At 40.2% G+C, this 15,420-nt stretch overlaps 1 protein-coding gene and 1 pseudogene across 1 annotated transcript in view; both read left to right on the top strand.

The window, feature by feature from the left end:
• Positions 1-2,141, top strand: part of LOC113010748 (uncharacterized) — a 36,049-nt gene extending 33,908 nt beyond the window's left edge. The window contains exon 14 of the mRNA XM_026149956.1: positions 748-2,141. Coding sequence (XP_026005741.1) covers positions 748-2,141 — 1,394 coding nt within the window. The remainder of the gene's footprint in view (positions 1-747) is intronic.
• An 8,510-nt stretch (positions 2,142-10,651) lies between these two features.
• LOC113010307 (E3 ubiquitin/ISG15 ligase TRIM25-like) lies at positions 10,652-11,825 on the top strand (annotated as a pseudogene).
• Positions 11,826-15,420: the final 3,595 nt, after the last annotated feature.

Genomic DNA, 15,420 nt, shown 5'->3' with positions numbered 1-15,420 from the left:
CTCCTGGTTAAATGAAAAATAGTAACGTGTCCGCACCACATTTTCTTATTAGTAACTGTAACAGCGTTGTAAACATAGAAATAGTAATTAGTTATAGTACTAGTTACTGACAAAAGTAACAGCGTTAGTAACATTGTTACTTAACGCCATTATTCCCATCATTGCATTTTAAGGATGCAAAAAAATGTTAATTCATGTGAAAAAAATTCACCAGAATGCAAGAAGTGAAGTGTCTGCACCCCTACAGAGACACAAATCCAACAGCAGAAGTTTCTTTTTTTTGTCATCAGTTTAAGTTAAAGATTAAGTTTTTTTCTCTGTAGAATGGAAATGTGTGAAATTTAATTTGATCAATTCCCAGGATTAATTAATGGATTAATTTTTAGATTCAGTTTTCATAATATACAATTCAGAATTTCTAAAGTTGAAGTTGATCATATAAGAAGAGTTTTTTTCATGGTGTTTGGACGTGTGCAGTCAAAGTGTTTACCACAATATAAGAGGTCAGAGCCAGCATTCCCAAACTAAATTAAATTGGAAGAAAACCAATATCTTTAAAATTCATACATATTTAGTATCACAAACATCCAAATACTCAACAATTTGCTTCAGTGTCCAAATAATTTGTCACATTTGTACACTCTAAATTTCAGTGGTACATGTGAGCAACCTGTTCATAGTTCACAACCATTAAAGTACTGCTAATCGTTAAAATTAGAATATATTTTTGTCCACTTGTCCCTTCAGATCTTGCGCAACAGTGTGTCTTTAAGCAAGAGGATCTGCATGACCAGCAGGTGTGTAACCAGGAGAGGAACTCCAGTTTGAACCACGAGGACCCAGAACTCCCATGGATTAAAGAGGAACCAGAGGAACTTTGCACCAGTGAGGAAGGAGAACAGCTTTTATTGAAGGAGGAGACTGATACCTTTATGGTGACTTTTGATGAAAGTGAACATGAACCAAACAGAGACCAGCTCCTTTCTCACAACTCTCCTGCACCAGAGAGCCAGCATCAAGGAGGAAATGAGCATGTGGAACCAGAATCTACTAGAAAACCAGAGCTGAAGAACAGTAACAGTGTAAACAACTCTCCAGTGCCAGAGAATCAGTGTAAAACTGGCAAAAGTAAAAAGTCTCTAAATTGTGACACTTGTGGAAAGACTTTTCAGTACGAATGTCACTTGACAAAACATGTAAGAATTCACACAGGTGAGAAGCCTTTTTTTTGTAGCACCTGTGGGAAATGTTTTGGTCAGAAATCAGGACTGGAAACTCACATGAAAATTCACACAGGTGAGAAGCCACATTTTTGCAGTATCTGTGGAAAAGGATTCAGTCAGATGATAAACCTGAAAACTCATATGAGAGTCCACACAGGTGAAAAGCCATATTGTTGTAGCACATGTGGAAAAACCTTTAGTGCCTTGTCAGCCTTCAAAACCCACATTAGAATTCACACAGGTGAGAAGCCATATTGTTGTAAGACTTGTGGGAAACGATTCACTCAGAAATCTGGACTGGAACATCATATGAAAATTCACACAGGTGAGAAGCCACATTCTTGCATTACCTGTGGGAAAAGCTTCAGTCGTATGAAGTCCTTGAAAACTCACATGCGAATTCATACAGGTGAGAAGCCACATTCTTGCATTACCTGTGGAAAAAGTTTCAGTCATATGATGAACTTGAAAACCCACATGAGAATTCATACAGGTGAGAAGCCATATTCTTGTAGCACCTGTGGGAAAAGATTTAGCGATTTATCAGGATTCAAAAAACATAAAATGATTCATACAGGTGAGAAGCCCCACCCTTGTAACACCTGTGGAAAGAGATTCAGTGACATGACGAATTTGAAAGCTCACATTAGAATTCACACAGGTGAGAAGCCATATTGTTGTAACACTTGTGGGAAACGATTCAGTCAGAAATCTGGAGTGAAAATTCATATGAAAATTCACACAGGTGAGAAGCCACATTCTTGCATTACCTGTGGGAAAAGCTTCAGTCATATGACGTCCTTGAAAACTCACATGAGAATTCACATGCCTGAGAAGCCACATTCCTGTGGCAATTGCGGGAAAAGTTTTGTTCAGCTGATACACTTGAAAAGGCACATGAGAATTCATACTAGTTAAGTTTTAAAATGTGGAATGTACTTTATTATAGAAAAACAAGAATGGATAAATAATTTATTGACACTTGTATTCTATAGCCAAGATTACATCACTCTATCCAAAAGCTGGAAAGTGACACAAATAAGTAAAAGTCATTATGGATTTGAACAGTGTTGTCCGTTATTTCCCAATGTTTTCTTTATGTTTGACACTGCTTAGATGAAATCAGAAAATGTTGTTTTAATTATTTAAATAAACATATCTCTCTTTTTTTTTTTTTTTTTTTTTTTGCAAATGTGGGCTTTTTATTTCTTCCAGAGAGAGATATAGAATGAGAAGGATTTTTTTACTCAGATCTTAGAATGATACCGTCACGGCTGCGGTGGCAGACGTGTGGTGACTGTGAGAGAGGACCCAGACGCTGGCACTGTCTTGGACGTGAGCGAGCTTTATTTACACACTGGTGGCACAAACAGAAACATGGGGAGGAAAACAAAACCTAAAGGTGACCTAATTTGGTAATGACTAACAAAACTAACCTAAACAGACAACTGTGGTAGAAAACGCAGGGAAGAAACACAGATGGACAAGCAACGAACATGAGAGGACACACACTATGGCTGTGTCCCAATTAAGAGACCGCACGCTTGAAGTACACATTTTGAGTACGATTACGTCACCGCCACGGGACGACGGCTGTCCCAATTTGAAGTGTACTTCAAATGCATACTCCAAATGCGCCGTCGATTTTCCCAAATATCAAGCGTGGTCTGGTGCACGCTTCGTGGTCCCATATATCCCACAATTCAAAGCGCAGCGGTGGGTGTGGATAATTTTGCCGCAAAATACGGCAGAAGGCAGAAAGGAGCGGCCGAAGACTGAACTGTCAAAAGTAAGTACTGAATATGATGTCTCTTATTTATGTGCGAATGTTTAATAATGAAGAACATTAAAACATTAATGTTGGCCACATGTTAGCAAAGTTATGTGACATTAGTGATGTTTTAAAGCCTCTACTTCAAAATATATATATAGTTGACCTTAATTTTACAGAGAATGTGATGATTTTATGGACAATTAAAGTCAGTCATATATCCACAAACACAACAAGCTGAAAGTCAGTGAATGCTGCTCGGTTTGCAGTCCTGAATATCACGGCACAAGCAGGATTCACTGCACTGTTAATGTTAGCTATGTTATATTGCTGCCTCTGTTCGGTGGTGTCGAGCCAAACGGACTTTAACGTGTGTTTGAACGAGCTGACGGTTCACTCGTTAAGCTGAAAGAAAGATGCTTTAATCACAGGAGTCACACATGTGTCCACTGTACCATCTGGGAACTCTTCTTGTTTAGCACTTTGTGTTGGATGTAAAAAGCAGGCTAGAATCATGGCGGTGGTCAACGACGGTCCAGGCGTGGGATTTCTCTCATGGAAATATGCACATTATCTTTCTATTGGTAGGTGGCACAGTGCACTTGTGGCAAGTAAGCAAGCTAGAGGACTGGCAATCATGCTGGCTATCCAGTTACAGAAGCAACACATTAACAAGAGAATTCTGAGTAAAACCAAAGTTACTTTCCCTAGTAACTAGTTACTTTGAAAGTTATATATGATGTTAATGCAGCACTACAAACGATACCTACAGCCACGATTACCAACTATCGGAGTTGCAAAAAGGCACAATGAAGAAGGTGCCTAAGAAGTACAGGAAGCTGTCCATGCAATGACTCACGTCCTTGGCCAGCCGCTTGAAGAGGTACACCAGAGAGATAGAAGGCAGGAGAATAAACCAGCTGTTCTCCACGGAACTAGCCAAGGTGTACAGGGGCAGGGGAACAATATGAGAACAGCACCACCAAGGCTGGAGACAGAACAATACTGGAAGAGCATATGGGAGAAGGACGCAACCCATAACAGCAGTGCTCAGTGGCTAGTGGATCTGAGGGCAGACCACAGCGACCTCCCCGAACAGGGTCCAGTAACCATCACAGTGGCAGATATCCAAGAAAGGGTCTCCAGTATGAAGAGTTGGACAGCACCAGGTCCTGTTATGGTTCGCGCCTTCTGGCTGAAGAAGCTGACTGCACTCCACGAGCGCCTGGCAGCACAAATGAGCCAGCTGCTAGTTGACGAGAGACACTCAGAATGGCTAACCGAAGGCCGGACAGTCCTGATCCTCACTGGGTCACCGACCCAGGATCATAACAGATACTTTTGTTACAAGGAATGTCTTACATAGCTTAGCATAATTTATTGTTGGAAGCAAGCTCAGCCTTAGACATCTGCAGCAGTATTATTAAACCATATAACCACTGAATTCTGCAGAATAACTACATTTTCTTTTGATACCTTAAGAACAGTTCAGCTGTAATAGTTTGGCTCATAAAAAGGTGTTTGGATGTGTGGTATGACTACGTCTGCTAGTAGTGGTTATAAAAAAATCTCTTGGCACTTGTAATTGTCAGCCAATGGTGAATAATTTGATAATTATAGAAGTAATAATATCTTCATCCAGGAAGGCGTGCAGAAAGGTGAAGACATATCCAGATGTGGTGGCCCAACTAGTTAAAAAACTTAGACAATATGTGGCAACCAGACAATATCAAATTTGTCAAAATTATTTTTAGTAGTCTTCACAGTATCAATGCCATTTATCATAAATTAAGTTTATATGACTTTTCATGAAAAGGCATTTACCTCTGCATTTCATTCCACTATGAACTGAAAAGAAGTGAATGACTTGACAAGAAGAAATTGTTAATAAATAAACAGCTTTCTTTCAGGTCACATTGAGATTGATGACATTAGTTTTGGAAAAGCACTTCAAAAATGTCATGAAACCTCCACTTTTTTGGTAATTTTTGTGTACAGTGCTTATCGTCTTACCTTGTCATTTACCCTTTAAAAAACTGTTTTAAAAGGTCACTTTTCAACTTAAAATTTAAAACATTTAACAAACAAATACCAACTTAAGAGCTGTACAAAAATACATAATTTTACCACTAGATGGCAGAAGTAGCTTATTACCTAGTGCTTGAATCCTTAAAAATAAAGATAACACATAATTGTTTTTAAACAAGGAGACTTTTTTCATCCATTCATCCAACCATTTTCTTGCATTTATCCAATTTAGGGTCCTATTAAAAAACATTTAGCCAGTTATGTGGATGCATGTGCACAAATAAGGAGCTTTTCTCTCTAAAAAAAACCTCTTAAATGTCAAACAAAAAAAGCTATATTGTGAGCTAGATAAGCTATTGTCTTGTTTTTGGTCAAGCTTTTAAATTGTTTAGACTCCCATACCTGTAACTTTCACTTAAGGTTCACTGAATCTTCAGTAACCTATATACAATGTTATGAAAAAGTATTTGGCTCTTTTATAATTTCTCATTTTTTGCACATTTGTTACACTTGTTTCAGGTCAAATCAAGAATAGTTTTAATTCAGTTGTGATGGAAAGTTTTAGAGCATAAACAACTTGTTTAATGTCATGCCAAAGCATCTCAACCCAATTTAAATCCACTAGGCCAGTACCAGGTGACCCTAAAGCCTTTTTCCTTTTAAAAAAAAAACATTTAGAGGTGGTTGGTTGTGTGTTTCCAATCATTGTCCTGCTGCATAACCCAAGTGTGCATATTGAACATAAAAAATGAGAAACAAAAGCATTGATCCCATCGTAGGATAATGGTGATATCCACTTGTTTGTTGTTCTGTTGGATTTCTTATGTTTTTTTAAACCTTCCAGGTAAAAGTCTAAAGAGCTTGGAAAGAAAAGCGTCTGGACTTCTTTAAGTTGCTTGAAGACGTTTCACCTCTCATCTGAGAAGCTTCTTCAGTTCTAGGGTCAAATGGTGGAGAGTCCCAGCTTTAAGTCCTAGGGGAGTGTCCCCCAAAGGGGGTCATGAACCCCCTGTTAATCCTCTACCTAATCACACGAGTCAAGGTGTTAAAACGGGTGTAGGTCACAATTAGCCAAGGTTTCAGGTGAACCCTAGCCCCACCTTATCATGTGATTTCTTGAGGGCAAAAGGCCCAGGGTGTGAGTGGGCATTAAGGCGTCTGGGAAGGGATCTTAAATCTGGATTATAGATGGCAGACAGTTGGTGTCGTAAACCACCGCCTCTGTTCAAAGATGGTCATTCACAGTGGTCATAGATGGCTTCTTTCACTCCTCTTTCAAACCATCTTTCTTCTCTGTCCAAAATGTGAACAAAAGAATGACCTTTAACCTTTAGATGCAGATGAACAGCCAAGTCTTGCCCCCTGGAGGTGTCTCTTATATATATGTTATGCCATGCTGTTAAGTGGCTGTTTGGTTTCTCCAATGTAGAGGTCTGAGCATTCCTCACTACATTGTACAGCATATACTACGATGCTAAGTTTCTGTTTAGGAGTTCTGTCTTTGGGATGAACCAGTTTTTGTCTGAGTGTGTGGGTGGGTCTGAAGTACACTGGGATGTCGCGCTTGGAGAAGACTCTCCTGAGTTTTTCCGATAAACCGGCAACATAGGGGATGGCAATGTTGTTGCGTTTGTCTTTCTGATCCTCCCTAGCTGGTGTTTGATCTTCTTTTCTGTGCCTCTTTGCTGACTTGACTGTTTTTATCCACAACTTTGATGTGAGCAGTGAAGGCTTCTACTTCTTGGGTTTTGATTTTGACCCCGGTGTCATCTACATATCTGTACCAGTGGCTAGGTACTCTGCCTTTAAAAGAGCCAAGAGCCTTTCTTTCCACTTCTTTCATGTAAAGGTTGGCTACAATAGGTGACACCGGGGAGCCCAAGGCACATCCATGTTTTTGTTTGTAAAAACCCTCGTTGTATTTAAAATATGTGGTGGTAAGGCAGAAGAGTGCAGAAGAGTGGGGGTGAAGCTGGTTTTGTCTTCCTGCTGTCTTCTTGTAGTTGTTTTCTGACAGTCTCCACTGCCTCTGTGGTGGGTATGTAAGTGAAGAGAGAGACTATATCAAAGGACACCATTGTTTCATTGTGCGCAGTGTGAGCGGCTGTGGCGACACCCTCACGACAGTCGTGAGGATTTCAAACAGGTTTGAAATCCTCCCGACCAAGCGCTTGATGATCGGGAGCTGGTCGTGAGGTGTTAATCGCTTCTCGTTACCCCACGTATACTACACGATGCACGACGCACGATGAAGGCCAAACTCGGGCCTATCACCAAAATGGTTGCACGACTCAAAAATCGGCTCAAAATGGGCCAAAAAATCACACAGTGTAAACCCAGCATACGTTTCTGGACCTTGTTCGTGAAGTCGGTGGAGTTTTTGATGTGATTTGGGGTGTTCCCCACAAGGGGTGCTAGGATGGTAGCAAGGTGTTTAGAAATGCTGTAAGTGGGAGAGTTTATGCTGCTAACAATGGGTCTGAGTGGGATCCCGTCTTTATACCCACACTTGGGTATGCCATCCCCTGGGTATAGATGATGATATGTAGGTCGGTCAATGATTTTGTCCTTTTCAAATTCTTGAAGGCAAGCGATAACTTTCTTTTTGTAGCTGCTTGTCTGGTCTCGTAGGTATTGTTGACACTGAGGAGTGTAGTAATCTTTGTGTGGTAGTGGTCTTTGCTTAGGGAAGCAACGGCCTTCTTTTCTTGTATTGTATGGTTAGATGGAGGAACTTTAGCACTGGAGAGGGTGGCTGAAACTTTCATCCTAATTTGCTCTACTTCTGTTTGTGATATTTTATTCATTATGGCAGTTTCTGTGGCTGTGATGAGGTTCACTATGGGAATCTGTTAAGGAGAAATGGCAAAATTGAGTCCTTTGGCTAGTACTTTCTTGTCAGGTTCAGTGAGATTACTGTCTGAAAAGTTCTTCACCCATTTTCCTGACTGTCTTCAGGTGTGAAGTCTTCCTGTTCTTCTCTGTGTAGTGTGGGTTCTGATTGAGAAGTAAATGTTTTTGTTAGTAAAGTGTGGAATTTCCTGAGTTGTCTTTCTTAAATTTCTTAAATCTGGGACTCCCCACCATTTGACCTTAAAACCGAAGAAGCTTCTCAGATCAGAGGTGAAATGTCTTCAAGCAACTTAAAGAAGTCAAGACAATTTTCTTTCCAAGCTCTTTAAACTACGATGACCTGGATGACTGAAAACCTTCACAGGCATATCTTCCAGGTAAAATTTGAAAACATGGGTGCACCACCCCAGCTAAATCAACACAGGTTTTAAACTGTATAAGTTATCAGATAATTCACCTGAACAGTTTAAACAGAGCTTAAGTAAGATGTAGGCTAAAGGACAGGAAGCAGACTGCAAAAGATGTGTTTTGTCATGGCTGTGGTGTGGTTAGCACACTAATAAATATATTTGGTTTTGCCCTGATATACATGTAATTAATCCTCTGTTTTCAGTGGTAAATGTACAGATACGAAAGGTTCAGGCCAACCAATGCTACATTCATCATCAGAGAATAGGAGCAGTTTTTACACTATACGGAGCTGCTGGTGGTGAAGGTAAAAAATATGCTGGAAGGCAAGGTTCCTGTATGAAGAGGAGAAGGTTTGATAGTGTTTTCTTAAATGTTACTGAATTTTAAAGAACAGCTGCAGTTAATAGTGTGATTGGGGGTACAGCAGGGAAGCTTGATGTATTCATATGACTTTATCTGTGAGACCTGATTGTACAGTTTAGCTAAGTGGAGTTCTTCTGTTTGCAGTGCTGTAGTGTGATGCCCTGCAGTGGTACATTTGTTCTCTGTGTTGATCACCTGTACCTGTTTCTAACCGGTGTGGTTACATTGAAGGTGATATCGGTGTCATACTACATACTGTACTGTACATACTGTAAGGTATACTTTCTGTACAATGCAAAGTGCTGCATTAATGTAACTAGAACAAAGTTTTGGGATCTCTTCAGTGTCACACATGAGACAAGTTTTATTACAATAGTGTCATGGTCCTGAGTTTGTGGACTCAGTGGTTTTGTTTTGATTGTTATTATCTTTTGTTTCAGTTTAATTCTGTTTAAGATTTTCTAGTTCTGAGGTTTTAGTTTCCTTTTGTTAAGGTTCAAAAATATTGGAGATGGACACCAGAGGAAAAAACCCACAATAACAACACTGGTCCGGTCGGGTTGAGTCAAACGATGATTTAATGATCACACACGTGGGAGATGGACACTGTATGCAGACAGTCTCAGATCTCATCTCAAAAAACACATCACCATAGTTTTATGAAATCAGGGTATTAGAACGCCCCTTCATGCGTAGTGACAGGTGTAATACAATCAATGTTGACAATTTTATTTAACACAAAGAATAACATTGTCTCCTTCCCGAGGGCAGACGCTGACTGCCCCCGTCTCCTGGAACCGTCTGTACCCTGCTAAGACACAACATGGCAGCTACAAGGACTCTTTCATTTACTCAGACCATCAGTGTGTATTGCTCTAAATCAAGTATATAATATTAAATGAATATTGCTGGATCAGCTACTTCTACTTAAAACATATTAAAACATGACTAAGCACAAAATCACCAAGAATGACATCTTATAAGTGCTGTGTAAGCGCGTGCGGCCTTCCAAGCTCAAAGCCTTTGCCCTCCATAGATCAGCCAGACTCGCGCTGGCTGTAGCTTTTAACCTTTAATTACCTTGAGCACAACTCTAGAAAAAGCAACAAACTGCAATGTGTATGGAATGATCAGGGTTACATCTGCAATGGAAAATCATGTTATTATTCTGGTACCTGTAAGAAAAGATCAAACTAAAGTTATCACCATCACTGTAATGCAAAGAATAATGTAAGGTCAAAAACTTCAATTTATGCTTAATGCAAAGCTGGTTATATACTTCTAATGAACTAATAATGCCATATTAAAATATTAAATGATAATGAGAAAAACATCCCCTCCTTATTTTACACTTTGTAGTGTGTTAGTATTGTGTCACTGTGTTCATGTCATTTCCTGTTTTATTTTGACAGTGCCATGTCCTACGTTAGTGTGTCTAGTTTTGCTTCCCCTTGTCTTGTTATGTCGAATAAATCCCAGCTCTGTCTCTCTCGTGTTTCTCATTCCCTGATTGCTCCTTTGTGTATATGAGCACTGTGTTTTCTCCTGCTTGTTGCTGGTTCATCTGTGTTATCTCCCTGTGTTTCCCTGCATCTCTGTTTAAGGTTTCAGGTTACTTTTGTTAGTTTTTTCCGGTATAGGTTATCTTTAGGTTCTGCTCATCCCATCGCCACTTCTGTTTGTATTTCCACCGTTTAAATAAAGCTCACTCACATCTTAAGCTGTGCCTGCGTCTTGGGTTCTAATTCTCACACTCCCCAAATAGAGCTTAACTGTCAACAATAACTTGAATAAGAAACAGTAGAGGACAGCGAAAGGCCAGTGTACATCTAGTCTTCCTAACTGAAGGAAAGTAAGTAATGTAGAATAATGTAATGGGTAATGTTTTCTTTTATTGCCAGGAGCAGTTTGGAAATTTCTTTCTTTATATTTTCCCTGTTGGTTTGTTTTTATAACTAAAAACTAAAAAATGAAGAAAAAAAAAGACACAACCCCAAAAAAAAGAACCCAAAATGAAACTCAGCACCTCCTCTCTATCCATGTTCCCTCCCCTTCCGATCTGCACTTTGACCGAAATATAGTGACTTGTAAGAGCTGACAGGCCCCATTAACTGTAGAAACACAAGATTTTTAGATCAGAGTTCAGAATAGTTTCAGTTATAAGGAAGTGAAACTCACACAGTCACTGACACTCAGAGAAGAAATGGCGACGAAAGGAGTTCAGCTGGACCAAGAAACTTTTTCTTGTTCAATCTGTTTGGATCTACTGAAGGATCCGGTGACTATTCCATGTGGACACAGCTACTGCATGAACTGTATTAAAATCCATTGGAATACAGAGAATACAAAGCAAATCTACAGCTGCCCTCAGTGCAGACAGACTTTCACACCGAGGCCTGTCCTGGTGAAAAACACCATGTTAGCAGTTTTAGTGGAGGAGCTGAAGAAGACTGGACTCCAAGCTGCTCCTGCTGATCACTGCTATGCTGGACCTGAAGATGTGGCCTGTGATGTCTGCACTGGAAGAAAAATGAAAGCCTTTAATTCATGTTTAGTCTGTCTGGCATCTTACTGTGAGAACCACCTTCAGCCTCATTATGATTCACCTACATTCAGGAAACACAAGCTGGTGGAGCCCTCCAAGAAGCTCCAGGAGAACATCTGCTCTCGTCATGATGAGGTGATGAAGATGTTCTGTCGTACTGATCAGCAGAGTATCTGTCATCAGTGTTTAATCGATGACCATAAAGGCCACGACACAGTCTCAGCTGCAGCAGAAAGGACTGAGAGGCAGAGAGAGCTGGAGGTGAGTCGACAAAACATCCAGCAGAGAATCCAGGACAGAGAGAAAGATGTGAAGCTGCTTCAACAGGAGGTGGAGGCCATCAATCAGTCTGCTGATCAAACAGTGGAGCACAGTGAGAAGATCTTCACTGAGCTGATCCATCTCATCCAGAAAAGAAGCTCTGATGTGAAGCAGCAGATCAGATCCCAGCAGGAAACTGAAGTGAGTCGAGTCAAAGAGCTTCAGGAGAAGCTGGAGCAGGAGATCACTGAGCTGAAGAGGAAAGATGCTGAGCTGAAGCAGCTCTCACACACAGAGGATCACATCCAGTTTCTACACAACTACCCCTCACTGTCAGCACTCAGTGAGTCTACAGACTCATCCAGCATCAATATCCGTCCTCTGAGCTACTTTGAGGATGTGACAGCAGCTGTGTCAGAGGTCAGAGATAAACTACAGGACATTCTGAGAGAGGAATGGACAAACATCTCACTGACAGTCACTGAAGTGGATGTTTCACTGTCACAACCAGAGCCAAAGACCAGAGCTGGATTCTTAAAATATTCATGTAAAATCACACTGGATCCAAACACAGCACACAAACATATGTTATTATCAGAGGGGAACAGAAGAGCAATAGCAATGATTCAACAACAGTCTAATTCTAATCATCCAGACAGATTCACTGAATGGTATCAGGTCCTGAGTAGAGAGAGTCTGACTGGACGTTGTTACTGGGAGGTGGAGAGGAAAGGGATAGGAGTTTATTTAGCAGTTGTGTACAAAAATATCAAAAGATCAGGAAATGAATGTGCATTTGGACGTAATGACAAATCTTGGGCATTAGACTGTGATACAAAGAGTTATACATTTTGGTACAACAATTATAAAACTCCTGTCCCAGGTCTTCCATCCTCCAGAGTAGGAGTGTACCTGGATCACAGAGCAGGTATTTTGTCTTTCTACAGCGTCTCTGAAACCATGACTCTCCTCCACAGAGTCCAGACCACATTCACTCAGCCGCTCTATGCTGGACTTTGGCTTTACTCTGATTACGGAAACAAAGCTGAGTTCATTAACCTTAAATAGACTAAAGTATTTCATTTTGGTGTGTATTTCTTTTTTCTCCATCATTGTTGTGACATCTCTGCACTGCACAGAGCTCAGCTGTCAGTCAAACATTATAGGTGGTACCTTAACGTCTTCTTGTTATTCTCTTGATGTTTTTCAGGGCCATTTTTTTTAGGTCGAGCTCTTTCCTGTTTCCTGGAGGCTATCACTACCCATGATGATTTTTTATTTACAAGCCAATATTCTATCCTTCTACAGCCTCCCTGAAACCATGGCTCTCCTTCAGATTCCAGACCACATTCACTCAGCCACTCTATGGACCGATTATACAGAACTGTAACAGCTGCAGAGCTCTGTGAACTCGGATAGACGGGGGAGATAGATGGATAGGTCTATCTACGTTACTTTCTCTGCTCCATTTTTCTTTCTCTCTCTCTTGCTGTCACTGTTTCCCATTACTGTTGTGCCAAGTGGAGATGCACCTGCAGTTTCATTGAAGGGCAATGTCTTTCTCTAAAATGAACTGACAGCCCGGATAGTCTGCATGACTTTAACACAGAATATCTGGGCTGTCAGTCAATTTTATGGTGTTTTGTCCTGCTCTGTGGTGAGGAGTGTGTTTCGGTGACTTACTTTTCAGTTTAGTGACCAACTCCTGGGTTTCTTTGTTTTCCTTCTTTAAAAGGTTTAGTGGCTTATTCATCTCTTTTAGTTATAGTATGAATAGGAAAATTAATAAAACTCTTTAACAATTTTGCACCCCTGTCTCCTTTTTTCAAACCAAACACCGTTTGTGTCTTCCCCCCACTTCCACTGGACCTTTTAGGGGAACGTAAAATCAATAGTGTGTTTTATGTAAATATTACCTATTTTAAAAAAAGAACAGCTGCAGTCTTAATAATGTGTTTGGGTGTAGAGCAGGGAAAGCTTCATGCCCTCAGGTGACTGCATCTAGGAGACCTGACTGCACTTTAATTGTGTAGAGTTCTTCAGTTTGGAGTCCTGAAGTGTTGTGCTCTGCAGTGGTGCAAATTTTTTTTATGTGTTGTCACCTATACACCTGTTTTTTCTGGCAGTGTAGTTACACTGTACTACTGGTTTGTACTGAGAAGTAGACAAAAAAGACAAAACAAACAAACTAACTTATGACACTAATGTATTTTTTAAACAGTCTCCCTGTTTATCAGCTAACTTTTCTCTGTTCATTTGGAATATTTGAATTATTTTAAGGAAGAGAAATACTGCATTCAGCAGATTTGCACAAGAAACTGAGAAGAATGATTTTTTAAAGAGGGTTTTTTTTTTATGTTGCAACAGATGATGTCATATTGTTACTGGTAGGAGTTGCTCAGCACAGCTTACAAAGCATCTTATTTTCATTGATATCGAATGTGAAACTCACACCTTTCTACACAACTGAATTCTGATTGGATTTCGTTTGTATTTGTTTACAAAAGTGTGAATACAAGAAGTGTGTGCATTAGTTTTTATTTGGTTATCGTCTTGTTTTTGCCAGAAAAAAAGGTTGTTTACAAAAATGATGAAAATTACCAGTGAACAAAATTCACACTACTGTCAACATACTTTCTCGTTTCCTGCTCGTCAGATCTGGAGGTTGTAGATGGTGGAACCAACACGTTGTGACATATAAGAGCTGACAGACCCCATTCACAGCAGAAACCCATGTTCTTTTGATCAGAGCTCAGTCTAGTTTTAGTTTCAGGAAGTGAAACTAAGGCTACATTCACATTGCAGGTCATTGCAGGTCTACACAGCAAACGCGCTCTAGTGTGAACCCTTAAAGCGGCCCGCATGCGCAAAAGCAGACGTTACACACAACGCGCTCTGTTTAGACCCAGACCAAACAGTATTGTTTGACTGATGACCTTAATATAAAGACTTGTTTCGGACTTTACGTTTCCCAATTTTGCTTTAAGTTATTTTGTTATTTTGTTATTTAAAAATGATCCTTATTGTTATTTTAGAGAGGAGCGGTGCTTCAAAGGATAGTTGGAAATTTCTGTCAGAATCTGCAGATTATACAGTACAAATAAAATGTTCATGTTTCTCCAACGTTGTCTTCCCAACAGCTTCACTGGATGGCCAGGAAGCGTTCGTGTCTTATCGGGTGCTTCTTCGGAGCTGGTCTGTCTTGTGTCAGTGACGTAAAAGACGGATTTAATGCGACATGACCATTCAAACAGCAGTCGTTTTCTGAAACATCAGATATGTATCGGATTCAGTACCACATAGGAAAGTGACCCAGATCGGATTTGAAAATATTGGATTTGTGCTGTTGACACTGTCATACCATGATCGGATATGGGTCGCATAGGGTCAAAAAAGTCGGATTTGATCCGCTTTCGCCTGCAGTGTGAACGTAGCCTTAGAGTCACTGACATTACTCCTGTTCTGTTGAAAAACTCCAAGTTAGTGGAACAGCTAAGGAATGCTGGACTCCAAGATGCTCCTGCTGATCACTGCTGGACCTGAAGATGTTGCCTTTGATTTTTACACAGATAAAAAAAAACTTCAAAAAAGGCTTCAAGTTCTGTTTAGTTTGTCTGGCTTCTTACTGTTAGAATCACCTTCAGCCACAGTGTAATGTTGTTCCATTAAAAACAAAAAGAAAAGAAACACAAGCTGGTGGAGCCCTCCAAGAAGCTCCAGGAGAACATCTGCTCTCGTCATGATGAGGTGATGAAGATGTTCTGCCGTACTGATCAGCAGAGTATCTGTTATCTCTGCTCTGTGGATGAACATAAAGGCCACGACACAGTCTCAGCTGCAGCAGAAAGGACTGAGAGGCAGAGAGAGCTGGAGGTGAGTCGACAAAACATCCAGCAGAGAATCCAGGACAGAGAGAAGTACTGTGACATCTGTTTTTTGTTTTGTTTTTTGTTTTTGTTTGATTT

The sequence above is a fragment of the Astatotilapia calliptera genome, chromosome 18 (assembly GCF_900246225.1).
Source record: "Astatotilapia calliptera chromosome 18, fAstCal1.2, whole genome shotgun sequence".
Lineage (NCBI taxonomy): Eukaryota > Metazoa > Chordata > Actinopteri > Cichliformes > Cichlidae > Astatotilapia > Astatotilapia calliptera.
This window is presented reverse-complemented; position numbering and strand designations above follow the sequence as displayed.